The 18,133-nt window shown below is 39.9% G+C and overlaps 1 protein-coding gene across 2 annotated transcripts in view; it reads right to left on the bottom strand.

Annotated features, from left to right (window-relative positions):
* Nucleotides 1-18,133, bottom strand: part of asic2 (acid-sensing (proton-gated) ion channel 2) — a 389,751-nt gene that overhangs the window by 370,887 nt on the left and 731 nt on the right. The window contains exons 1-2 of one of the 2 annotated variants that reach the window (XM_005726191.1): nucleotides 16,351-16,602; nucleotides 14,979-15,598 (exon numbers count right to left, since the gene is read on the bottom strand). In XM_005726191.1, coding sequence (XP_005726248.1) covers nucleotides 14,979-15,554 — 576 coding nt within the window. In that variant the 5' untranslated portion in view covers nucleotides 15,555-15,598; nucleotides 16,351-16,602. Of the gene's footprint in view, nucleotides 1-14,978; nucleotides 15,599-16,350; nucleotides 16,603-18,133 lie in introns of those variants that run through there. The other variant, XM_005726190.1, reaches the window with a different exon arrangement.

Genomic DNA, 18,133 nt, shown 5'->3' on the forward strand with positions numbered 1-18,133 from the left:
TCCAAACGCCACAACCACCGACCTTCCCGTATCAGCTGATGCCGACAATGAGCTGGCACATTCACTTCACAAAGATGCACTCATCCTGTCAGGAACACCAGCAGGTATCACTGCCAGCAGTATGTGAAGTGTTGTTGCAGCATGACATGATAGAGACAGCTACTAATGTTACAAGTCGCCGCATGAGGTGCCGCATGAGGTATCTCAGGATGAAGTTTGGATCCAGATCCGCGGACATCCAAGCAACCACTCATTGAATAATGAATGGGAAGGGAAAGCGAGGCGGTAACTGCCAAAGCAGAACTGAGTGTGAATGCAGGCGAGAGAAAGTAAATAAGGCAGCACTGACACAAATGCAGCTAGATATAATTAGACTGAGAATGACTGAACAGGTAAGAAGGTAAAAAGTACAAGGTGAGAACAGCAGACTGCGATAAATAACTCAGTGCAATTGTTTGCAATCCAGTACGATAATGATGCTAATATATGCGTAATTTACACAAAATAAAAACTGGAATGTATTTTTTTTAAGTTTACTTTCATCATAGGAAAAGAATGTCTAGTTAAGATACAGAGTTGGAAGAAAGGATTATGCCTGGTAAAATATTCATTCAAATGAGCTCCCAAAGGATGCTATGAGTGCTGCAGAATACAATAAAAGCACAATGCTCCATTATGTGGAATGTCACAAGTTCAGATTTATGCAAGACAGCATATCAGACATCTGAGATGTCTCTTATCGAAGGCTTTTGTGGTTTTCACCATGGTGTTCAGTAAATACCCAGACAGGCACTTCAAATTCAGTGTCATCACTGCCCATACCATTTTCCCTCCAAGTGAGAAAATGGGGACATGTTATGTGCTGGTTGTGCCATCACTTGTGTCTTTATACTGGTGTGCTATTTACCGCATTTCCTCAAACAGTAGCCATGGGTCTTTTTTTTTTTTTTTTTTAAACCTTAACCACAGATGCCAGCAAGTTGGTATTAGAGGCAGGATTTTACGTCCAAGTACTCCTGTTTGATTATTAAGTAGTCATCTTGGACAATTCCCACTCTAATTTGCTTCCATTTGTCATTTCGAAGGTCGTTTTAAGCTAATTGCACCAGAGAAAGTAAAAACTGATACATCAGTAAGATCAGTGAGAACATTTCAGGTTCTCTCATTTAACACAGGAGCAGACATCACTAAATGCACTTATCTACACTAACACAGGCATGGTCCGCAAACCAGCTAACCTCTGCTTTAAAAAAATCAAACATGACAAAACAAATATAAAAACACCCCAATATATAGCTGACATTCACAATCTTTGCAGCTGCAACATGAAACCTAAACACTTGCTGTCCTCCAACATTTCATTTGCAGCATACCAGCTTTTATCACTGACACTGAAATCAGATCCAATATGAATTTCAGTGAAACAAAAATCAACAATGTAGCATCAGCAAAGAGGTTGCCCAAGACATCCAATCCATGTCACTCTCATGCAGTGGCAACAATCACTTAGGGTTTATGAATCGGGTCTGTTCTTTCTAACAGTGTACTTCAAGATCTGAGGAGCACTGAGTAGACAGAGAACAGAATAAAATAGTGTATTCTTTCATCTTTTTCAACATGCACAAACAAACTTTAACCATGCTAACAAGCAAATAAATGGTTGTTCATGCAGGTTTTATTTTATACACAGCGCTGCCTCTCTCCTGCCAAATAGAGGAGAGAGGCAGTGATGGCAGCTGAAAGTGAGACTGAGTTCACTCAGTCTCAGCAGAACAAAACTTTAATTTTTAAAAACAGCAGAAATCAAGTTTTAGGGTCACACAAGTTCAAAACACAGCAAGTAAGGCACAGTCAACGGAAGAGAGAATTCTCCAAAAACTATTTTTTGACAGCTGTCACACACCAGAATTAAACACAGCTTGGAGAAATGTATTTTAAATTAGCATCATGATTATATTTACTTAATATTGGTCTTTGAATTCTGTGATTTCATGATCCTTTTACACAAAGAAAAGCCAGTTTGTAAAATTCAAGTTAACTGAAACCTCACTCCCACAGATACTAGCCAATAACCACCTGGCAACCAAAAGTCGCTGCGACCTCCAACTACACCAAAGTGGCTGGAATTCAAATTTTTATTTGGCAGGTGATTGGTGTCAGGAAATACACACTATTCCCTAGCGACCAGTGGTTGCTAAGGGGTCACAGACGAGTCTCTAAGCCTGCGCAACTGGGGTTTAACTAAAGTGGAAGTGCATGAGGTAGATAAACAGCTAAATAGTATTACAGGATAAAAGTGTGAGATTACTTAACTGTGAATAATGCAAAGGGTTGCTTTACGAATGTGCAGTAGGCTCAGCATTAACATACTTTTAGCTCTGCTCTTTGGTCTCACCCAATTCTTCTTTTTTTATGTCATTACTTCTTGTAAGACTAGGTTCATCGCATTTTATGTTAAAACACTGTTAGTGCATTTATATAGGCAACGTATGTCAGATGCTTTATTGGAAAAACTTGGATCTATTGCTAACATTTACTAGCAATCCAAACAGAGGATTGAACATAATGAAGTAAACTGACCAGAGATTAGATAACAAATGTTAAATGTTTGCAATTATACTTCACTTAAAGATATACTCCAAGATATAGTGAAAAAAAAAAAAGACTACAGTCAGACAAACTCAGAAGCAGACAGAGAATCAATCCAACCTTGGCCTTGTGGGGCCATCGTCTGTGATTTCCAGTCATGCTGTCTGCACACTGTCCTGTGTCATTTTGATAGAAATATCACACATTGTCCTGACACCAATGTAAGATCCTTTCTAGGAGAATAGCACCCATACCTGAAGACAAGGCAGATCCTGACAGATGGAGATGTTGAAGGGGTTATTAAGACATTTAACTCTTCGTACTAGAGCAGGGCAATATGACCAAAAATATTTATCACGATATACATTTGAAATTTTGCGATAACTATATAACTGACTATATAATTGACACCAGACAAAATGCTTTACAACTCCACAACTTCATTAGTGCAAAAAACCCATCAATGTATTTTCACTTAAACAAGCAGCTGTTTTTTTATGTGCATTAAAGTTATATAAAAATGTAACAGTGCAAATTCCTTGCTAACAGTTTAACCAAAAGTCATTTCCAGTGGAAATTGGCCGACATATCCTCAGCATAACCATGTATAATATCCACAAAACTTAAAAAGAGGTTATACACACACAATACGGTAATATTATGTTGAAGCACAGTACGTATCACTCCGCGAGGCGCCTGCCTACGACAGCCGTAATGCTCCGACAATCAATCAAGCGGTGCGGGTTCGTAGCTTAGCAAAGTCGTACTAAAACACTTGACAGATTTTCGAGCGCCGTGTACGACATAAAATTGTTTCGAGGTCAGTAAACACAACCAGAATTCATACATAAGGCACACGGGATTATAAGGGGCTCTGTCGATTTTCAGAAAAATCAAAGGATTGATTTTAAGTGTGCCGTATTTTCCAAACAACACGGTAATAACGACGGCCCGCTAGCATGCTCTACCAAAAATAGTGCTTTGTTGTGTATCTGACGGACGAAAGCTAAACCAGTTCCACACTTCTGAAGTTGCAGCATTTTTACAAACCAATTCTAGTTCATCCGTTTCATTCAACGATCCACTTTCGCTCTTCTCATTCTGCGTCGCCGCCATGTGCGTATGTAAACATAGGCACTGCGCATGCGCGTTTTACCCATATTCTATCGCGATATTTCATTTTCCTATCGTTGCCCAAAATTACACCGATATTACCGTGAACGGTATGATATAGCCCAGCCCTACTTCGTACCATTCCTCTTATTTATTTAGGCCTCGTCTCCCTCTCTAAACTTTGTACTGTAAAGCACAAGCAAGTAATTGATATATTTTCTGCACAACATGCAGTTGTTATGAATTGACTGAAAAAAAATACATTAAGAATGCTTTCTAACCTTGTATATTTAAACCACAATTAACTGCAGATGTATATGCAAGTAGTTGTTACATAGTCCTTAGAAAGATGATAATGGCCATCATGACTCAACAAATCAAGGTATCAGTTTAACCAATGGTTGCTTTCCATCAAAGTCTCTGTATCCTGGCAGAAACAGGGCCCTGAACATCCAGCTCTCACATGCGTATGACCATCGAGATCAAAAGAGCTCCAGTGTAGCTTACGGAGATTAAAAGAGACAGGTGGACAAAAGGGACTCTGAAAGAGTCAGCCACCCTGTTTAAGGAGAACCTGTGATTTTTTTACCATCAGCTGGTCAGTTCTGGAAATCTAATGCTCAGCTTAGACACTGTGAAAGATTACAGAAAGGCAAAGAAGGCTAACATATGAAAGGTAATTACTTCAGATATCATGAAATCACGTGTTTGGCTACTGTGTTGATAAAAAAGTACCCTGCAGTCTGTGCTCTGCTCGCCTGCAGAGGTATTGTTGATGTAGTCATCTTTATCAAAAATTTACACAACAAAAAAGCTGACTGTCAAGCGTGCTCAAATCCCCATAGCAGGAAATTAAACAGTACAGACCATGCAGAGAACTGGTGATGGATGATGGATCAATTACATGTCCCATGTTCAGTTTAGTGTTTTAATCCCTCGGTGTAGCTCCTATTTAAAATGCAAATACTTTATAACTTTTTCTAACAATAGAACGATCAGCATAATTTTGACCAGATTGTAAATTGTCTCTTTGTAAAGTTAATTCTTTACTGCAGTAAGATCACTTTAGGCACACCACTCAAAATGCCACCTTGCAAACTGATGTAGAGACAGCCAGTCAGCCCTGTGTATTAATGGTATGCACCATTTAAGTACCTTAAGTAAAAATTTGACAGTTAGAAACTTAATCTTTTGACAACATGTGACAAAAATTTGCATTTATACATTTGTTTTCTTTGCTGCAACAACAAACTTTCTGAACTCTGAAGTGACATACCAACTGAACAATGAATCACATCCAACCTCAAAAGAAATAACTATGGACCAAAATGTTAACAGAGTGAGCTATAGCAGTTCAATGTCCAATGGCCAATTCGATCTAATAGCACTAATTCATGAATATTTGATTGAAGTCAATGCATTCCTTTATCAGAGTACTGAAAACAAAAGTAGGTTTTCCAGTAGCAGCAGATACCCTGACTGTAGCATTCAATTTCAGTTCTGTGCATTACCCTTGAAGGCTTGGCAATACGTTTCGCACACGGTATGTGAAGTGTAAAAAAAACATTACCAGTTAAACACTGAAACATGAACATTTTTTACTTTGATCTACCCCTGAAAAGCACTGAAATTTCAGGTGCCAACTGAGAAACCAACAAAAATATATTCAGGAGCTTCTAACTCTGTAGATGATGTAACAACCTGATCATACTTAAGTACAGATTAAACTTCAAAGTAATATATTAAATGATTGCTTTCCAAAACAGCTTTAGGGATGCAAAGCTGTTTTATCAAGGGATTTTCACATATATGTCCACCTATTGGCAAAATACAGCTCAGGAGTCAGAACTGGTCTACGGACTATCTCAACATCCAAGAGGAAAACAAACAAAAAATACATCATACATACAAAATAATAATAGAAATTGATGACTAAAAGCTGTAGCTCCAGGAGGATTTCACCTAGATTTTCTTAAACAGTTTTTGATAATAAATAATGGATTAATGTCAGCTGTCTCTGTACAGCTAGTAAGTTTCTTTTCACTTGAACAGACCTGAACTCTACCATCTTGAACTTTAGTCTACGATAATACTCTTGGTTCTTTTCTGCAGCCTAAGTTCACAGCGTCGCCGCACCTGAACCAGTTCTCACCCAGCTTCATGTGCTGGTTTTAGTGACCCCCTAGCTCACAGATATTAAGAAAATATCGGGGGGTAGCAACACACTGCAGCCTAAGATGGTGGCGTTAGTTTATCAAACTGCAGGATGAGCCTCACAACATAGAAGTGCTATGATGACCATAGAAGTGCTGGTGCTAACAGTTCAGGTGTGACTGAACTTTCAAAATAAGAGCATGGGGGATTTCCCAATACCTTAGTGATCACATCGTTTTCAAAGACGGACAAAACAAATAAAATCAGCAAACAACTCATAGCCAGTAATATTATATTAGCTAGACTAATTAACGCATCACACTTCAGGAGTCGTGAAGTGTGACGCATTAATGTTAGGTTAGGTACACAAGTGAAAACAGTCTTACTCAAGAACACAGATCACCACAGAAAATGATTTAATTCATTCGCATGAATATGACCATGTTTTGTGACCAATGTTTATTTTATTCTTTCACTGATGCAAACATCAGTGATTTTAAAAATAAATGTGTAACACTGAGAATTTAAGGTGACTGCACAGCAGGCTGAGACAGAAAAGTCAACATTTTCTAACCTTTGGTTTCTGAAACAGTCACGTAAGCTTATTTTAGAGTCATTTGTTGTGGCCACTGAAATTCATGGATTTCAACACATCTGAAAACTAAAATTGCACTGAAACTTCAGGAAGCATATAAATATGATTGCAATCTCAGGCTTTCACACAGCTTTATGCCTTTATGTCCCAGGGTGCTGCTCCCAGCTGGCTATACTATCTGCAATACATGTAAACAATAATACGAATTCTCAAGCTGATCAATAAAGCATGCAAGACGGTATTTCTGGGAGGTTAAGTACTGATTCAGAAAACATATAATTTTCACTCTGTGGCTGCCAAACAGACTAAAGGAATTCAAGTTAACTAGCCACTTGACCTTTGATTTCACAAAAAGTCAATATCTGCTGGAAGCAACTGATGGCTAATTTATCAAGAAGCTCTTACACACACAAATACAAACACACATGAGGACTGATTGCATATGACAACACAAACCCATACACATGAAAATATAAACATAGCCTGCAGTACATTAAATCACACACATCATCCCGTCCTCCTCCCGTGGCCAAGATGAAGTAGGTCTCCAGATAGGTTGCTTAGGTAATGGGACACACCACTCTCCCCTCTTTCAGCTTTCTCTTCTTTCTTTGCTAGTGTGAGCGCCAGCCAACATCTACAACCATGACTTCATGGACCGCCCTGCCACAGGTCCATGCCTCTGCTATAAACCTCTCATTTTCTGTTTCATGCAGAGAAACGCTGGGTGGTTAACTTAGTCACAAGAATTAAAACGTAGTCTGGCCATTAGTGATGTCCTGAGCTAGTCGACAGGATGGAGGTAGTTTTTCTGAATGGGACTGCCTACAGTTTTAGTGAAGGAAGCTTAGACCAATTAGAGCTGCTATTTTTTTATCTTATGAATCAATTATTTGATTGACTGAAATATAATCAGCTTTCCATGGCCATTTGTTTTTCTTTTCTTTTTTTTAGCAAAATGTCAAATGTTTTCTACTTCTATTCTGTTTTTTCATCTTAATGTTGATAAAGTAAGATAAGCCATGGTCATACCTTATCCTCTGTTTTTTATGGACCAAACAGTAGATCAGTTATTTAAGAAAAAATATAAAATTTCCAGCTTACTGACAAATGAAAATAATTATTAAATGTAGGCAAAACATATTATCCGAAAGGCTATATTATGTCAACATCCTATAACTGAATTCAGCTTTGGGGCAAACAGTATGGGCAGTATTTTGTTCATGCTAAGGACAAAGAGCTCACCAATCTTAATGAACACATTTCCATAAACACTCCACTTCCCATTAGCAAGGCACATCAGGCCATATACTGTCCACTGGTATAAATTATATGTCACATCGCAATATCTATGATATACCAACACCACACATGAGTGGTAAATGAGGCAATCTCAGGCATGCGGAGGCAGTTTAGTACTTAAAAACAGAGCTACTTCAACAGGCTCCATGAAAACACCTTGCAAAATATGGAAGACTACACTTGCCAATAAACGTGGAAATCACAAACTTGTTTCACTTGAGGCAAAAAAAAAGTACTGTCAAGCAAAACCAGCCTATGACAGTTATCCTTGGAGAAAATGCTAGCAGCTAGTGATGTGCTTCCCAGAAGTAAACAAATGTGTCAACTGAGCATCACTCCACCTAACTCACTAGATAGACTACCACCACTGCACTCTAATAATGCTACTGATACCTTGTGTCAATAGAGTCACACTAACAGAATTAAGTAGTCTGTCATCAATGACAGCAGCTTATTTGAAAAGAAGACTTTCAGTGGGTTTCAGTGATTTTCAGAAACCAAGCAAAAACAAGGAATAATAAACCATTAAAAAAATACATTTCAAATTTAGGCCACTAGGTTTTTTCAGTTCGATGATTTCTGATTTAAACTCCACTTTAATTTCTTTGAAGCAAAGTTCCAGCACGGCTCCCTGTGACTACTATGGAAAGCAATGCTTCTGATGCCCATATCATAAGTTAAAGTGTTTTTTATTTGTAATAGGGTTAAGGTAGCCTGATAACACAGTTATAGGTTGTAATTTAGGTTGTAACATGCCTCTCATCACACTAAGCCAAAATCACATACAAAAAGATAAACAATTGTTCATTAAATCTAGTATCCTTTATCATTGCTATATAAAAAACAAGCTGCTTTGGGGCAGTGTACTCTATGTCTTAATGTGATAACCCATACGGAAAAGAAATAGTAAAAACTTATATGTGATTACTCATGAAAGTGGCCACTTTCATGAGTAAATCATATAAGGCTTACATGATTTACTCATGAAAGTGGCCACTTTCGCATTACTTTCATATATTGTTTTAGTAAGTATCCAAAACATACAAGTTTCATTATATAATTTTTCAAGGGATCTTATATCTGTTTTCACTCTTGTATGCTTTTCATACAAGTTTCACACAAGACAGATACAAACTTTATAAGATTTATATATATCTTTTCCATATGGGAAAGGCCACAATGTTCACTGATATATTCACTCTGTTAAATTAACAATTTACCCAAGAAGACTTCCTTTATACTTCTTGGTAGACTTAGCTCAGAACAAAGCTGAAACGCCATCCTTCTTAATAATTCTATGTGACAAAAAAGGACACACGAGTATGCTCCTCGTGATTAAAGCTGTAGAAACGAAGCACTTCACTTTCACGGTCACACCCAACATCTCCTGCATTATTTTAGTCGGGGGGAAAAAGAAAAACTTTGTTTTGACACAAATAAATTAATCATTACATTAATTACCAAGGCAATTATTTTTAGTAGAAAACCCCTTCGGGGAAAATTACTCCTTTTACACACACTCCATCTTCAACCTACTATAATACACCACTGCAGACAGCTGCACTATCTACTACATAAGCACTATCCACACACTAAGCTGTCTGTCTGTGGCTACACTCCAACTTTTCTTCCAAGTTGGTTAAACAGCACAGGTTGCCGGCCTCTCCAGGGTGTTTTAGAAAGGCAGGCTTGTGGGTGGCTGTAGTGCTTTCCATGCCCTTTAAAGAGACTGAGATATCATGCCTGCAGGGAATGTAAAATGCCACGGTAATACCACATTAGTGATTAATACAGTACATCCACTAAAACCTAATGTGACGCACTGGGCTTTCAAATGTTGAGAAATGAATGCAAAAGTGATAAAATGCTGTTAGTGAGATGGAGTGGCCAGAGGAGGAGGAGAAGGGGGAGGACAGATTAGAAAGCACATAATCCCCCAACACATTGGTGACTGACAGTAAGCTACTCCTGCTCTACTGGTGAAAGCGAGGCAAATCTAGCCATGCAATAATTAGCCTGTGAAGTGCTAAGGCCACAGGTTGCATGTAATGACTAACTGCTGTTGTTGTAAACAGCCAGCACCATTACATTGACAATGCTGCTCCAACAAGGTTCCGGTCAGAGGAATGGATGAGTAGCTAATTAGTATCTGTTTGATACAGACCTCTGGGTCTGGCTGCTATCAGGTTTCACATTAAGCCTGAGAGTGTGATAGGGTCATCCCAGGATAGTCCTACTACAGGGGTATTTATATATATTACTGAAGCACGCAGGGAATGCAGGAGAGGCCCAATGAGCTGATTCACTCTGGCAGACACTGATGTATCTTGTCAGTGTGATCAATCAGCATTTAATCATGGCTGTAATCACACCCAGCAAAACAAACACAGGCACAGGGAAATTGATTAAACACATAACACATGATAGGCTTACACCTGCAGCAAAATTTTAAGGATGGGCAATGGGGTAAAATTTATGCCAGGAAAAGACTGAGCTGAAGTTATTAGGCACACAGTTTCTTACAATTTTTACTGCATGATCAATTTGGTTAATAGAAGAGTCCCTAAATGATAGTCATGCTCATTAAATTAAAGACATTTGGCATCTGCTCCATTTCCCCGAAGGTTAAAGTTTCATTATAAAGTGTAGGTATGATATTAACAGGATTCTTCCAGAATGACAAGCCTTAGGGAGTGAGGGGGTGTCTATTAGGGTTACAATTGGAAAAGGTGGTCTTTGTTTCAGGCAAAGCGGGACAACCATTAAAATAATAGCATTAATAAGTATAATAACACTAACCCAATATATAGTACTTGGCTCTGAGTAAAAATATTAGATGTCTAGAAATAAATTAACCACATTTCTAAAATACTTGACAGACAGGTATCGAATCAACACTGCAAAGCTAAGCCAAAAAATTATATTAAGTGCTATTTACAAGCTAGAGTCAGCAAGCACTTAAAGTCGTTACACTGCATAAAATAATGGAATTAAAAGCAGCACAAACAAAATCACATCTATTATCCATTTTCATTAATAAAAAGATCCCTCAGGCACAAACTACTTATGTCACCATTTCTAGACTATCTGAGACATTGATAGGTATTGACATACCTACACTGATGCGCTGCAATATTTTTCCCGTACAGAACATCAATAACTTACTGTTAGTTTCCATTTTTTGAAAGGGTTATATAATCATATCTTTTTGGGACAATGCAAGTGATAGAAGTTGAAAAAAACATAAAATTATTCCCTGTATTAGACAGGTAGGCTCTGAATTTCTTTTCCACACTCAGCACCACAACTTTCTCACAGATTCACAGTCACAACTTGATACTTAGGATGGAGAAGCACTACGACCACTCAGCATCCTTGCAGATGCTGCGTTGAAAGAATCAAGTGGGTGGGTGGGGGGGGGAGAGAAAAAAAGGCAGGCTTTTGTTTTGTTCACTGGCTGTTTGGAAGCGAGGATGCTGAATTTGGCTTGAAATGCGCCCTGTTTTTCTGCCATCCTTGAAAAACGAGCACACCAAAGTGCTTATTTAGAAAGAATCACATCAAGTAGGTTGCACAGGCACTCATGTATAAACAGAAATTAACAGGACGAGCAGTCTGCGCATTTTAAAAATGCTAAAAAAAAAACCCAAAAACGAAGGCAACACATAATACATGCATATAAGTGGAAATGTGCACACTGTTGCTGTTTCCCTTTTGTGCAGCACTGTGTTCCAGTTCCATCAGTCACATCACACTGACTCTCGTGTCCCCACAATCCTCCCCACGGTCATTCATCACAGTGTCACTCAAGCGCTGACTCGGGTCCCTGGAGTGTCATGGTAATGCTGTCCCTCAGTGTGTGTATACTCATTCATGTATATGTATATTTTGGTGCGTTTGTGTATGAGTTTGTCTGGATCCATGTGTTTGAGTCCATTCATGCATGCGTTTTTCTATTTTGGGGGTCCTACTGTTTTTTCTTTTTTACTCAGAAGGCGCCGGAGATATGAAGGTGTGTCGCTGCAGTGACAGAGAAAAGGAGAGACAGTGCAAGTCGACAGAGAGCAGTAGGGAGAATTCAGGAGGAGCTCAGAAGCAGCAACAGGCAGAGGGCAAAGAGGATGACAGTGCCTTCTAGTAGCCGCTCTGTCAACACGATTATCTTTGAACCCGGCTTTAGGTCAAAGACGCATCACACAATATGCAAGACGGTTACTAAAGGGAAGTTACACTGACTCACTGAGCTGCATGGAAAGGAACAGACACAGCCAAGCCAGCTCTGAATTAACTCCCTGAAGATTCAACACAATGAAATTATGAAAATCAAATGTTCTCCTGGCAGATATAAGCAGAGAATTGCTCACCAGCAGCTTTGCTGCAGCTTAGTGCAATATGGATCAGAGCTTCCAGGGAAGTATCCATATGAAGGTATGAACAGAAAATCACTACTCCCAAAGTGTGATCTACCATTGTTGTTTTTCCAATTAACGTCTGCATCGAGCATCTCTCAGAATAAAGCACGATGATATCAATCCTAAAATAAGTGTCACAGAGCGAGGAGCTTTAACAGCTCGGATTACACACATCAGAGGTTCGATAATGCTGTTGATGTGTTCTGTGAGTCCACTTCACAAAATTAAGAGCTCTTCAAAGAAGACCAAATCCCAGTAGCAGCTTCAACAAGCTGTTGCATGCATTGTACACGCATCACTGATCAGGTTTGGGGCAGGCACAAAAAACAAAACATCTCATTAATACAGAGCTATATCAGCAGCATCTTTATATAGAAATTCAAGCTGTTGGGCAACTTCCTAAATGACCCCATGCATCATTTTATTACTGCTCTACGATGAAAAGATGGACCAGTAGATACAATTCAAAAAGATTCAGAGTATACTCAAAGTAGTTTTGCATGCTTAAGCTTATTTACTTCATAGATTTGATTTTACACACACACACACACACACACACACACACACACGCACACACATACACACGGCAAAGCTTTCTTTAATCAGCACTGTGGATTTTTTCAAACCACTTAAAATACTTTCCATCTCTTTTATGCAAGATTATAATCTATTGGTGAATTTTTGAAGTTCATAACATCAAGTTGGCATCATTTTTAGTAATTTTCCAAATAGCAGTTCTATTTTAATACGGTTCAGTCTTTACATTTAACCTGAAAGGTGAAAAAGTTCATGCTTTCTCTCAACACCAGTGTCTTTACTCAGCCAAACAGCCAACTTCCTCAATTAAAAGTAGTAGTTGAGGAGTAGTCCAACATGAGGCTACACTAAAGTTTGTGATACTATTAAAGTAGAAGCAGTACATCAGACCAATGTGTCCTTTGAAGAAAACTAGGCCATTAAAGAGATTGTTTCAATGACAGCACCAACAAATGTTTATGAAAACACAAATCTTGTAAATTTGAACATTAACAGCTGAATATTTTTATTCAATTTTATTTATTTAGCACTATCAGCTGCCTCAGGACTCTTTATATTGGAAGGTAGAGACCCTACAATATTAGAGAAGATACCCCAACAATCAGGCCCTGTAAGTAGTACCTGGCAACAGTGGAAAAAAATGCACCCTTGTTTAACAGGCAAAGAACCAGGCTAAGGGAGGGGAGAAAGAGAAAAGGAGAGCATAACTTGTGCATAGGAAATGAAAAAGAGGGGACTGGAGAAGAAATACTCAGTGCATCATGGGAATTCCCCCAGCAGCAGCACAACTACAAGATGGTTTCAATGCGCCTGTTTGAGTGAATGAAGCCAATCAAGAGAATGTCATCAGTGACTGATATTATTAAGTTGATTTAAACCTGGATTCATGTTCAAAAATACAATCAAAATCCCATTAAACTTCCATTATTGTCATAGTTACATTGCTGCAGTCACATAATAATGACGAGCAGATTGATGTTGAAAAATCTTTAGCTTACCAGGTAATGATAATGCAACACCATTAAAACTAATGCAGATTCTGTGTTCAGTATGATGAATTGTATAACTCAAGAGTCAGCCAACAGATAAGCAGCAGAATAAATAAAACATACAAATCTCCGATACTGCACAGGATGCATTTAAATTGGTCTGTAAAAATATTGCATATGCAGGACTTAGTTAAACCTTGAAATAACTCTGGGATACAACTCACTGTCTTGGGACAAGCAACAAAATCCATGATTTTCATAGCTATAAAGTCTTTAACAATTGTGTTGAAGAATTCTCAAAGAAGAAAGAGCCATTTATATCCTCTATGTCTACAGAAAGAAAAAAAAACACTGCACTGTTCTCTTTAGTAACATTCACAGACTGCATCCACTGCACTGTTAACAGAATCAGTAATAGATCTAATTGCAAAATCCAAGTATGCAACAGATGGGCGTTGCGAATGCTGTCTTTATGTGTTAAAACCAAATTTACTGCACAACTTGCTCACTCTGACTGCCAAAAAGTAAAATATCACAAACACAGAGGCCAAAAAGCCAATTTCCTTTTTATTCGTGCAACCAGACACACACATTTCCCCAACACACCTCCACTTTGCTCTGATCAGTGCCCTCAAGTTGTACAAGCACATTAGAAACACAGAACAGACAAAGGGGTCCTACACCTGAAAAGATTAAAATAACAGTATGTTTTAGCTGTGACTTTCCACTCTGAGATAAGCCAACAGAGTGATTTTAGTGGTGTGATTTATTTGGTACTTGGTGTTACTGGATTTCAGAGAACAAAAATACTTGAGTGCAGAAGTAAAGAAAGTGCCAATCGGATATGAGGGAATTTATTATTCGCTATGGCCCAAGACAAATCTGTTCCTCTGCTTCAGTGACTAAAATACTTTAGACTTGTCACTGAAGTATATTTTGTATTTTCCAGCGAGGTGATGCTATTGTGTGAAGGATGAGGACAACAATAAAGCAACAGAAAAGAATAGATTTTCAACAAAGCTTAAACTCCAACCTGTGCAGCCAAACATAGTAACTCAAAAAAGAAACAGCCAGCATGCTCTCAGTCTTGCACCATTGGAGAGAAAGCACAATCATCAGCCGCCAAGTTCTTTTACGTTTTTTTCTTCACTGGAAACCTTCTACGCGTAACCTGAACACCACAGAAACAGAGCCACCTGATGGCTAAGAGACTGCAGAGAGGGTCCGATCCCAGCTCAGCCCAAAAGAGCTGACATTTAGAATACAACACATAGAGAGTATACTCACGGTTTTGAAGTCGTTGGGACTGCAGTCTTCACCTTGGTATCTGCAGTAGAGCATCATCTCTTCCAGGTCATGGCCAACCCTCTCAATGAACTCCTTCATGCTGAACGCTTTGGGCCTGTAGGCCGTGAAGTTTGCCTTTTCCTGTAGGAACGCAAGCACATCAGGCTCCGCCAGGTGTGGCTGGGGGATAGCCAGGTGCACATCGAGCAGGGCTAGCAGCTCTCCGGCGTGGTACAGGTCGTTGCGTGTGAGACGGCTGAAGCGATACACATTGAGGTTACAGATGGTCACAGCAGGGAAAACCAGGCTGCTTGACACCACAGCATCCACGCTGGTCACGTGAGGGTAGGAGAGGAAATAGGCCAAACGCTCTGTACTTTCCAGGGCTAACAATCCCAGGCAGGCCAGCAGAGCCACAGCCCAAAGCAAGCGGCGTGCACTGGGCTGACCATAAGGGAAAATAAAGCGAAGTCCATGCAGCGTGCTGGTGTGGACGAAGGCCTGCCAGGAGGTGGGATGTAGGCTGGAGCTTTCCTGGCTCCCCTGACTGCCACAGTTCTCCTTCAGATCCATCATCAGCTCTCCACTTCCTCAGCCAGGGAGCACCCGTAAACTCACACCTGCACAAACAGAGATGGAACTTCAGTCAAAGGCTTAGATTCATAGTCTAAAATCATATCGACTGCACTGATACGATGCAGGGAAATAGGCTAAAAGACAAAAATGAAAAAAAAAAATTACAAAACTGGAACAGAGATCTGCAGCAAGCGCTGACAGCAAGCATGCAAATACGACAGATAAAAAAGATAAAACAACTGAAAAAGGAGAGGAAGTAGATACAGGAAGACAAAGATCTCCACAACCCACATAACTACTATGAAGAGTAAGAAGCAGAGGAGAAAGATGCTCCCTCAGGGCATCCCTCTCCTCTCCACCTCCATTCTCAATCACTCCCTTGAGCTCAGAGTTAGTGTGGCTGCCAGACTGCCTGTGGCTCCTACTATACCCAACACACACATACAAACATCCACTCAACACACACTCTAGACAAATCCCAAACTGCCCTGCTCTCTTTCTTCCTCAGCTGCCCGCTGTGACTGCTAGATTTCAGACAAAAAACACCAGAAGTAAGTCCTCTGAGACCCGGAGCAAGAGGTGAAAGTCACTTAAGCCGAAAGCCAGAGAAAGCTGCCTCTGTGTATTTAATGTCCCGACTCATCTCCATTCAAAAGCACACACATACACACTCTCACTCACGCGGTAACTCTCTTATGCATGAGTGTGCATGCGAGCTGCCACACACATATAAGCGCACACGCACACAAGGCTTCTCATGGTTTCCGTGCCCTCAACTAATGACAAGCCTAAGCACCTCTCTCGTTCAGCCTAGCGAGAAGACATCCAGCCGGCGCGAGCGTTAGTCTGACAGCGCACGTGTGTGTTTGTGTGCGTGTGAAAGAGAGAGAGGGACACAGAGAAAAGCATAAGAGAGAGAGAGATGATCAGAGCCGCTGCTTAGTCTCGTATGCCGATCCAAACTCCTGCTTTCCTGTGGCCAGATACATCCGCTTTCCCTCCTCTTCCCAGCTCATCTGTGGTGGCGGCGAACAACAGCGGAGCCGGGAGAGACGGAAGGCGCACACACCAATACACGCTTGTACAGAGAGAGAGAGTGGAGAGAGAGCGTGAGGGAGGAGGAGGAGGGAGAGAGGAGGGAAGACAACACTCTCCTCCCTTGCTCTCTAAAAAGAAAGTCTCTTATTGAATAGCTTTCCTCCTCCTCCTACAGACACTGCCACCTTAGCTCGCATTTGTATCTGAGCCCTTCATATTTTCATATGGCACCAACCTCAAACTGAGTGATGGATGGATGCAAAACAGGAGGCTGTCAGGGAGGAAGATAGTAGACGGGAAACAGTGGTGGCTGCTTGGCCAGGGATTGGGGGGGGGGGCGTATGTCATGGGAAGTGAAGCAGAAGTAGAGACGGAGGAGTAAAGGCTGGGAGATGTAGGTTGAGGGGAGGGATAAGGACAAAAATAAAATTGGAAAACTAAAAAAAGAGCAAACGAGCAAGCGTGGTCACACAGGCTGCACAGCAATGGCACACAGAGGAAAGTAATTTAGACGTGCAACGTCACATGAGGAAGAGGGAGACACGGATGTAAAGGGAATAACAAGCACACAGAGTGTGTTTGCCGTGTGGAATGCAACATTTAAATCACGAGCTAGTAATTCATAAGGAGTCTGATCTTTCTCAGAATGAAGCGAGAGCGAGAAAACAGCGAGTTTTGTGAGGCAACATAAGGAGACAGGAGCAGCAAAGTGGTGAGGAGAGAATAACACGAGGGTGTGAGGGTGTTAAAGGTGGTAAAAGAGGAACGAGAACGCCTGTGTGTGTATTTGGACTGACTGGAAACAGGTTGTCAGAATGATCCCTAAAAATATATACGAATTTCACCTCCAACTGAATAAGAAATTGGACAGCTGGAGAGGAAAATATATCAGTTTGACACATTTTATTCAATTGGAACCGCTAATACATGAGCTAATATTTGTCTTTAACTTAAATCCACAATAAACTGATTACTCCTTAGGTTAGAAACTTAGACTTTAATAAATACAAAAGCAGTCTTTTGCACCAGGGAAGCTTTTACATCACTAAATCAAATTCAAATAAAAATATGTTAAAACTACAAGAAGAAAGAAATGGAAAATATTGTTACAATTTTACCTAACATGTTAATCAGAGGTTATCAGGATTCTGACAGGTTGGCAGGCTGAATTACACAGTAGGCCATCTTGCACAAACATGTTACATTTACCTTGTTATTGAAAAGATTAGCTGGGACATCAACATAACACACAGAGCAACTGATACTGGATGCATTACACCTGCTGAATCTGACAGTACACTAATACTCTTATTCTTTTAGTCCTTATTCTGGTCCTCGTGTCTGTATGCCAGCTCCCAAGCACTTCAAGTTTCTTAAAACATGCACACACAACAATAAAGAAAAATGTATACTAGACAACCTCCATCTCATCAAACTTAGACTCACTAATAAACACCAACAAGCAGACACAGCTGATACTTGATTTGACAATTCCAGAATAGTATAGAATGAGAACTAAGGAGTGATTTAGGTGAAGTCAG

This window comes from Pundamilia nyererei, unplaced genomic scaffold (genome assembly GCF_000239375.1).
Source record: "Pundamilia nyererei isolate P.nyererei 1_Seehausen unplaced genomic scaffold, PunNye1.0 scaffold00018, whole genome shotgun sequence".
Taxonomy (NCBI): Eukaryota; Metazoa; Chordata; class Actinopteri; order Cichliformes; family Cichlidae; genus Pundamilia; species Pundamilia nyererei.